This window comes from Mytilus trossulus, chromosome 10, assembly GCF_036588685.1.
Source record: "Mytilus trossulus isolate FHL-02 chromosome 10, PNRI_Mtr1.1.1.hap1, whole genome shotgun sequence".
NCBI lineage: Eukaryota > Metazoa > Mollusca > Bivalvia > Mytilida > Mytilidae > Mytilus > Mytilus trossulus.
Window position 1 is genome coordinate 50,900,742 of NC_086382.1, and position 10,709 is coordinate 50,911,450.

Below are 10,709 nucleotides of genomic sequence, written 5' to 3' on the forward strand. Positions count from 1 at the left end.
TATATTATTTTAAATAGGCTGGGGCGTTTGAGGTTAAATATGTTTCCCTAGTTAGATACTATTGCTGTGGACCTTTTTTTTTATGAGAGTGTAATAAGCATTACTTTCTGTTTGGTGGAATAGTGAAATAGAAGTCAATATGTTCTTGCTAAATCCTGTGTCGCTTTGAAGGTGTCATGATTGTCATCCAGGCTCAGCCTACGCAATGTGTTACTGTAATTTGAATTTCAAAATGACTGAGAGACGTTTTATTCGACGCAACCATTTCGAATCACATGACTTTGATAAGCAGTAAATTCCAGCGAAAAATATTTTTATAAGTCAAGAATTGTCGTATAAGAATTAAATAGCAGTACACGAAGTCTAGTCTGATTGATAATTAAAAAAAAAAAAATTCAGGCAAATGTGGGGAGGGGGGGGGGGGGTGTTACGCCCTCTATGCCCCCTCTGGTTCCGCCACTGAATTGAAAGTCAGATTAGAAGTATTGGAAACCAGTTCACATTGACTGAATCCTATAGTCTGCAATCACGAAACCATTAAAAGTTTACCAAGTTTGTTTTCAATTTTAAATTTTATAAAGGGAAAATTCTGTTAACAGTTAATTTTTAGCGTTTACTTTTATTAATCATTCAATATTCATTATATTTTTAGACCAAGCATTTCTCTAATCTTTATTTTTGGCCCATTATTCTCTAATCTTCATTTTTTAAGGGCATTATTCTCTAATCATTTAACCCCATCCAAACCCTCATAAATAAGAGGAAACAGAAGTTGCGGATTATCTACGTGTCTTAGTCGATACCTGCTTTTATTTTTAGTAAAGCTGAACAGGTGTCGCTGTCATCGTACGTAACTTCCTGTTTATTTTTCTTTCGTCGTATTTCAAACGACGATATTAGCTAAAGTTATGGCCAAAGATGATGAGACAAAAGCGAAAAAGAAGCATAAGAAACAACGACATCGTTCCTCTAGTCCGGAGAAAGTAATCACTTTAAAATATTTTATTTGTATAGACAGGCAACGGTGAACACTACTGAAGTACTGAGTACTGTAAATTATTTGGTTTTGACCATATGATATGATCCTGAACATATATTAAAATGTTTATCCATATTTTATAACCTATTGAGGAATATGCAATGTAGAAAAACCAAAGACATTCCTTAATATATATTTCCATTATTGGCGGCAATCGACGTGTTAGAGATCACACATTCTGTAAAAATTATTATTTGAACAGGTTTTATACACCTTATCGCTTAATCCTGGCTGACCCAGCCACTTAAACTTTTGACACGCCATACAACAATCACTTTTCCATTGTGGCGTCAGACGTTTGTATTATGACGTCACAATTTTACGGGAACCTTTGTTATATCCAGTAATGGCAGACAAATAGCAATAACATGAATAAGGTGTATAGACAAAGGTCACTAAAACAGATACATTTATTGCCTGTTTTCTGGGAACATTCTTTTCTAGTGTTTAAAACCCCAATGTATAGGGACTTTCTTTGTCTATTTCAATTCATGGCATGACATCTACACAAGCGCACATTTTAACTGCATCAGTAGTATTTGTTAAAACTTAGTACAAAATTGTATTTCACAGGGTTCTAGTTAAGATGTGTATACACGTCGTGGATGCTTGTAAATTGAGCTGAACGAGTCATTTTTTAAACCCTCATTGCAACACCTGAGTTCCAAACTGATTGTTTTCCCTAGAAGCTTCATGATTGTCGACATATTTTTGACAAGAAAGATTTCTGTTTTATATGTTGTAATGAACAATAACTATCAAGAGATCATTAATTTTTATTCAAAAAAAAAAAGAAAAAAGAATTGAATGCTTCTTTTTGTAACTTTATTTATTGGGATGAAAAAGCGTTGACCAAAGTACATTTTGTATGAACATGATGAAGTGCAGAAACGCTTCATTCTAAAAATGTGCCCACGGTCAACGCTTTTACAATCATATGAAGTTACAAAAAGAAGTATTCAATATTTTTTCTTTTTTTTTAATAAAAAGCTAGGATCATGAAAACACGATTAACATCAATTTTTTATTTAATTTACCTGTGCACTTTATTGAGGGACCTCATGTCATCATGAATGACAAGTTGTATTGTGTAAAGCAAATGCTTAAGGAATAACATGTGATGTGCAGTTAGCCAATCAGAACAACGTATGATAATGAAACATACATCTAATGTAATTATTGATATATGTACAGTATAATGAAAGCAAACCAATCTAACATGCATTTTTTTTAGTTTTATTTCTTCATACATTTGTACATTTAGGAGATAACTGTATTGTATTTTAAGCTCCGACGGCATCAATTGGGGATTTGATGGTCACTTATTAAGTTTACTGGTGACGCGTTAGCTGAGACAGTAAATGGGTATTTGCGACCATGAAATCCCCAATTGATGCTGTCGGAGCTTAAAATACAATATTGTTATCTCCATTCTAATGAAACTGACAGAAAACAACGTTAAAACATGTATTTAAAATCTGTCATATGCCGTCTGCGCTTGTGCGTACATCCCATAGCATCAATTGTCAATGGATGCCATGTAAATAAGTGACGTTATCCAATCAAAATGAACATTACAAACGTTGTTGCATTAGAATTCATTATATTGAGACACAAAAAATTACATGAAATCAGCATTCTGGACTCAGCATTTTTAAAAGTGTTGAGTGCCAGGACCAACCGTGCAAAATTCCTAATGAGAACTCTAATTTTACAAATAACAAAACATGAATAAGTAAAGCCTTGATTTTCTAGATCTCAAAAACATTCAAATCTGTTTAGGAGTCAATTGTCTGAGATAAAGCTGTATTCTCCAGGTGTAACTGACCATACTATACATCATGTACATTTGTAACTGAATTACAATGTATATACATTTTTGTATTTACTTCTATTGAAAATTTATATTCATTAAAGTTACTGTACATGTACAATTTATGTTTCCATAATGCCAGTATACACAATGTCTATTAATTATAATTAGTGTTTCTTTTTTTTTGCTTTCAGATGAAACATGAAAAACATAGACACAAATCTGGAAGTGAAAGCCCTCCAAAGAGAGTAAAACGAGACCATCACAGATCACCTGAAACTCAGTCCAAAAATGTTAAAAAGGAACGAGAATGGTCACCTCATCATTATGAAAGGGCTGGATATGACAGAGATCACCATCACAGACCAGACAACAGACATGATCACAGACATAAAAGAAAGTATCCCCACAGTGATGAAGAACATGGAGAGCCTCAAAGACGTCATCATCATCACCATCATCGAGTTAAACAAGAGAGAGAAAATTCTGAAATGCATGATCAAAGACAAGAAAGGAGGCATAATGATGATAGAAGACGACAGGCGAGAAAACAGAGGGGAGGTAATCCGTTTGATCAATCTGAAAATGAAACATTTGGTACTGGTAGAGAAGAGACTAATACTGAAGAAGAACCAAAAGATAAAGATAAACCTGATTTTGAATTATCAGGGAAATTAACTGAAGACACAAACAGTTATAAGGGTGTTGTTATCAAGTATAATCAACCACCAGAGGCAAGGAGACCAAAAAAGAGGTGGAGGTTATACCCTTTTAAAGGTGAAGAAGCTTTACCTGTACTACACATTCATAGATCAAGTGCATATTTAATAGGGAGAGAGCGTCTTGTAGCAGACATTCCTATTGATCATCCATCTTGTTCTAAGCAGCATGCTGTTTTACAATATAGACTAGTCGAGTTTGAACGGTCTGATGGAACAACAGGGCGTCGTGTTTGCCCATATGTTATTGACTTGAATTCTGCCAATGGAACATTTGTAAATAATCAAAAAATTGATCCAGAAAGATATGTCGAGTTAATGGAGAAAGATATGGTCAAGTTTGGTTTTAGTTCCAGAGAATATGTTCTACTTCATGACAAAACAGACACATCAGGGTTAAACGATGAAGGGGAATCAGACTGAAATGTTTTTTTTTTTATATCAAACCTGTCAAAAATTACATGTATATAAACATTTATTGATATTACAAACTGTAACATTGTTATCTGAGTACACAGACATTAATTATAAAGCCAAACAGAAAGTTTTCAGGTCAATCAAGAAAAGCATTTTAAGAAATTAGTGTTGTTTTTGTGACTTTCTAGTTATCTGTTTTCTGGTACTTTCTTTTATCATGTTTATGTTCCTTAACATGCTAAAAGAATTTTGAATACTGTGGATTCATTTATTTTCGTGGGTACCAATTTCCGTGGATTAAGGAAATCTTACATGTTCGTTGATATTTAATTTCGTGGTTTTGCTGAAATCTGCATACCAGCCTATAGAAAATTTGCTATTCATTGAACATCTAATTTCGTGGTTTACCTGTTCCCACGAAATCCACGAAAATTGATATACAACGAATAATAATGAATTCACAGTAATTGCTTATCCACATAATCTGGTCAGTTGTCTGAATGTTATTTGTAACATTTTATTTTTATATATAATAGAAAAGATGGGATACATGTATGTATTTTCACACTCTACATGTATATATGCACTTGTACATTTAAAAGTAAAGGGGCAATAACATTTGTTTTATGTACACACAAAAAATGCATGTAGATCCAATTCTTTGTACAAATGATTTACTGTTGTATGAAACATGAACATTGAACACATGTGCATTATTTTATTTTATTTTCAAATATTTCTTGAAATGGTGTACAATAGTATTTTAACCAATTAGTCAAAATTGAAAAAAAGTGTTTTCAGTATTTTTTTGGCACATATTTTTGTATGTATACATGGTGTATGAAAGATTGAATAATTTGTAGAAAGCATTTTGACTCTGACATAAATACATTAATATTGCACATACATGTAAATGTAAAATTGGGATTAAGGTACATGTACTTAACTAAAATGATAAGCTTTTATAGAAAATCATTTACAATGGATATTTAACAGGATCAAAATTAATAAGTCTGTTGGAATTTGATCATCTTATATCTTCATGTACATATGTATGCTATATTTTGATAATACATTTTTTGAACACCTATGTACAAATGTATGTGTAGGTAAAAGTGTATATATTTTTATAACTCTAACAAATACACAATATACTAGTATTGTATACATGGTAAACATGTACATCTACAGGAATGGCTTCAATTATGTTGAAAATAAAGGATCTCAATTAATATCATTTTGAACTTGCTCTTTCGTCATGTTCATCATAGGATGTGTGTTACACACATATTTTATTACAAATTATATAAATGATACATGTACATGTTCAGATAAAGTTTTACTGTAGATCTTAAAAATGAAAACTTAAAGAAAAAATATTTGAAATATATTTTTTATGACTGAAAAGGTACACAATATACATTCATGTACATGTGTATTCAAATTTCTTATTTGAAGGTCATGAATTTTGATAAAATATTAAAATTGTACTGTGATACACATTTGAGAAAAAATATTTAGTATGAAACAACTTGCCGTTTTGTGCTCAAAACATTTACAATTTATTGGTGAAAAGTTAGTCTGTTACTTGTTTTTCATGTAAAACAAATGTTTGAAACTTATGCACACAATACTTACTTCCACAAAAATCAGGTCAGGTACACATTTGGGTAGCATCACTTTTACCATTCTTCAATAATTTCTCTTTTTAACTTTATATGATATGCAAGCATCATCTGTGTCCCATGGACACATTCCACATTTGTTTATCAAAGTTTCCTTGTTAATTTAAAAATCAGTATAAATTGAACTGAAAGTAAACCTTGTGATGAAGACAGATATAGGAACCCCCACATTTACATATTTTCTTTCTTTCTATCAGTTTTAATTGATGCACAGTCTACCTCGGGAACTGGTAGAAACTGCATTTTTTGGCAAGTTTATTTCTGAGGAGTGGATATTTTCAAAGGGGTTTTTATGACCTGATAAAGCCTTTTTAGCTCACCTGGCCTGAAGGGCCAAGTGAGCTTTTCTCATCACTTGGCGTCTGTCGTCGTCCGTCGTCGTCGTCCGTCGTCGTCCTGCGTTAACTTTTACAAAAATCTTCTCCTCTGAAACTACTGGGCCAAATTTAACCAAACTTGGCCACAATCATCATTGAGGTATCTAGTTTGAAAATTGTGTCCGGTGACCTTGCCAACCAACAAAGATGGCCGCCATGGCTAAAAATAGAACATAGGGGTAAAATGCAGTTTTTGGCTTATAACTCAAAAACCAAAGCATTTAGAGCAAATCTGACATGGGGTAAAATTGTTTATAAGGTTAAGATCTATCTGCCTTGAAATTTTCAGATGAATCTGACATTCTGTTGTTAGGTTGCTGCCCCTGAATCAGTAATTTTAAGGAAATTTTGCTGTTTTTGGTTATTATCTTGAATATTATTATAGATAGAGAAAAACTGTAAACAGCAATAATGTTCAGCAAAGTAAGATCTACAAATAAGTCAACATGACCAAAATGGTCAGTTGACCACTGTAGGAGTTATTGCCCTTTATAGTCAATTTTTAACCATTTTACGTAAATCTTAGTTATCTTTTAGAAAAATCTTCTCCTCTGAAACTACTGGGCCAAATTAATTGAAACTTGGCCACAATCATCTTTGGGGTATCTAGTATAAAAATTGTGTCCGGTAACTTGGCCAACCAACCAAGATGGCGGCCATGGCTAAAAATAGAACATGGGAGTAAAATGCAGTTTTTGGCTTATAACCCAAAAAACAAAGCATTAAGAGCAAATCTGACAGAGTTGAAATTGTTGATCAGGTCAAGATCTATCTGCCCAGGAATTTTCAGATGAATTGGATCATCGGTTGTTAGGTTGCTGCCCCTGAATTGGTAATTTTGAGGAAATTTTGCTGTTTTTTTGTTATTATCTTGAATATTATTATAGATAGAGATAAACTGTAAACAGCAATAATGTACAGTAAAGTAAGAACTAAAAATGAGTCAACATGACCAAAATAGTCAATTGACCCCCTGAGGAGTTATTGCCCTTCATAGTCATTTTTTAACAATTTTCACAAAATTTGTAGATTTTCACTAACATTTTCCACAGAAACTACTGTTATAGATAGAGATAATTGTAAGCAGCAAAAATGTTTAGTAAAGTAAGATCTTCAAACACATCACCATCACCAAAACACAATTTTGTCATGAATTCATTTGTGTACAATGTTTAATATTAACATAGACCAAGGTGAGCGACACAGGCTCTTTAGAGCCTCTAGTTTGGTAAAGCAGACAACAGTTAATCAATTTAAGGGTAGGTTAAGGTAAAAACTGGAGAGGTTAAAAAATGACTGAAGAGGTAAAAAAAAAAAATTGAACAAATATAAATTGTACTTAAACAGGCTTTAAGGTAACTGGTTTTTAAAAATGAATTTGTCTTCAAACATGTAAAAACTTATTCCAATAAATAATGAAAAAGAAATTGTTCATTTTATAATTCACGCAAGATATATAGTGTTACATGTATTAAAAAAATCATCAAATTGCTTCATAGTCAAGAATTTTGTACATACAATGATAATCGCAGTAAACAAAGGTGATGGACAGTTCAGCAAATCAACAAACAACATGTTGTCCAGACAGGAGTACAGGCACAAAATATAGTACCAGCTTTGCCTTACTTAACCTTGATGAAACACAAAAGGCCTACACATAAAAGAACAAACAAGATAACTACTTATCTTAACTAGGAAATAAAAGATCTTACATAATATTGAAAGTAGGGTCTACATTTTATCAGTACATCAGGAATCTATTTGTGAGAGCAACATACAGCTGGTTTAAAATCTGTTGTTAAGAAGCCTCACGGTTATAAAAATTTCAGAAAATATTAAACTTTTATTTTTTTCATTACAAATTTTATTTATTACTTGACTAGTTGTTACTTTATATCATGAAGATTGGTCGTGGGACTCGTCATATTTGGTTTGCCTTGTGAGCAGCAACCCTCTATCAAGAAAATCATGATAGGAAATTCAAGCACAGGAATATCGTATTAATTGGGAGATATCTACCCCGTATGCAGGTGCTGCTGGAATGTTGCTAATTAGAAATGGAAATTTAAAATTCATCTCTTTTGTGTAAAGTTTTGATTTCGACTGACCCTCCTCATTGTCAATTTCTAGATGTAAGTCAAAATATGTGGCCAACTTAACTGTATCTGTTGTATCCTTTATCTTAAGTTCGATGGGATAGATGCGTTTAACATAGCCACCAAATTTTGAATTATTTAGTGAAAACGTCATCTATAGCGGAAAGTAGCTATAGGGTTAAAGGATATTGCTAACTTCTTATCTTCTTACAAAAGTTCCTGTATGAAGTCAGCCTTATAATAATAAACAAACAAGTTGACAAGAAGAGGGGCACAATTGGTTCCCATTGGAATGCCGACAGTTTGTTGAAACGCCCTCCGAACGTAGCAAATATATGTTGTCAATAAAAAAAAATCAAACATCTTGACAATGTCAGTTGCAGAGATTTTTTGGTTTGAATGTTTACAAAGTAGGATTTATCCCTCCTTAATACAAGATACTTGTATCTACGTTGGCCATTCTTTCACAGTCAGAATATACTCTATTGTAAAATAATTTATTATTTAGTCTCCATGACCTAATAGAGCAATACAATGACATTACATTTCGATTACTTTTTAAATTTTGCTATACAATGATGATACACGTGCTCAGTTTATGAAAATATTTCAATCTTGATGCACCTTTGATCTCACCAGTTTGAAAACGGTAATTCCATATAGGTTTTTATGAGTCTGACTTATGAACTCGCCTTAGTGAGAACCCCGATTGGAATACAGATCTAACTGTCGGTGACGGAAGTGTTAACTCACGTCTTAAGCACTTAATATTTTAGAAGGTAGAAGACTCGTATGCTTCATTCTTTGTATATAGATGCCTTATGTATGTACATGTCAGTCTGGCAGGTTTTATTTGACCTTAACCTCATTTACATGGTTGAATTTAATAAATGATTTGTTTTAGTGTAGATTTTTTAAAACCTGTATGCACTAGGTCAACTGTATTTGGTGCATGATTTTTTTACTATGTACCTGTAAGTTCTGCAGGATATTTTTGACCTTGACCTTAATTTCATGTTCCATTGATCAATGTTAAGTCTTTAGTTCTTCAACTTAAAGCAATAGGTCAACTATATTTGGTATATAGAATGATTGTAAGGTTTTGTTTATATGTCTGGCAGGTATTATATGACCTTCACCTTATTTCATTGGTCAATACTATGTTTCTTGCTTAACTTTTTTTGTGGATACTATACAGTCGGAAACCCGGTTGAAAAAGAACAAAATAATCAAAGCTCTTTGTTAGAGAAGGCGATTAATGCTTACTGTTATGTTTACTATGATGACAAAAAGTTTAAAAGTTAATTTAAACAAACAAAATTACAATTTTCTTCTTTATAACGAAGTATTTTATTTTAAAAACCATATTTGGCATAAGTTTTCAATTTATATAGTACATAATAAAGCAGAACAACTAGATATCAAGTGGCAACATGGGTATCTTTCAAGTTGGATGTGGAAAATGCATAACTTCCGATTGAATTTTTTTTAACACGGACGGAAACATATCAATTTATTAGTTCAGTAATTTTCGTGTCTGCCCTTCCATTATGTGACTCAAGAAAAAATGTGTAACAATTGTATCGAAAAGAGAAAATCGAGTTCACCTTTGTATGTGAGGGCGTGTTTGAGTTGAATAGTTTGTCTTGATATCGTACAAAGCAAGAATATTTAATACATAATATCGCTTCAGATTATATCATTTTTTATATATCAAAGCTACAGGTTGACATAATAACATAAAAAAATCACAGTTTTAAAAGATGAAATATATGGGTCAAGTGAAATACCTTTCTTATGAATCACAAAAACAGAGTAAATGTGTTCGAATAGCTATTTTGTGAAAATGAACTAGCGTAATGGGGAGATAATTTTGACGAAGTAGAATCCTGACTGTATAAGCCATAGATCAACTATATTGAATATATGGAATGAAGGTGTTCATGTCTTTCTGGTAGGGTTAATCGGGTTTTGACCTCATTTGTATGGTTCATTGGTCAATATAAATTGTCCATGGATTTGCTGTTTCTTTCATACTACACACAATGTATAACATAGGTCATCGATAGTCGGTGTATGGAAGGTTGTATTAAAGGTGTAGGCGAGACGTTTCAGCGTGTGTACTCATTTTACCGGTGTGAACACTTCAAGGGCTAGGTTGAAAGTGTAAACTGCAATAATGATCGACATGACAAGTTTTCTTTTCTAAATTAATGGTGCTGTTTCATTGAAATGGCTCCTGTACATGGGGAGCATTTACATAGTCGGTATTACATGTGCATATATGCGAAGTGACGTCTCAGATTACAACGAACACAATATTTCCTTTTTTAATCAACTTTAACAGCAAAAAAAATAGATATAATACGTAATATAAGGTTGGGTTTGCTCATCGTTGAAGAATGGACGATAACCTGTAGTTGTTCACAAACTTAACAAATTGCCTTTGATTTCTGATGAATTGTTGTTTTTCATACCAGACTCCGCGGTAGGTTGTTACATCTTGGAGCTAAATAAGTCGTATTGTCTTTTCTAAGCACTGTCGAGTCTGTGTATCAGCTAA

The 10,709-nt window shown here is 32.5% G+C and overlaps 1 protein-coding gene across 1 annotated transcript; it reads left to right on the forward strand.

The window, feature by feature from the left end:
- Window positions 1-805: 805 nt before the first annotated feature.
- Window positions 806-7,477, forward strand: LOC134687574 (smad nuclear-interacting protein 1-like). Its single transcript, XM_063547980.1, has 2 exons — window positions 806-983; window positions 3,047-7,477. Exons 1-2 carry the CDS (start codon window positions 909-911, stop codon window positions 3,992-3,994), a joined length of 1,023 nt encoding a protein of 340 aa, XP_063404050.1. The 5' UTR covers window positions 806-908; the 3' UTR covers window positions 3,995-7,477.
- Window positions 7,478-10,709: the final 3,232 nt, after the last annotated feature.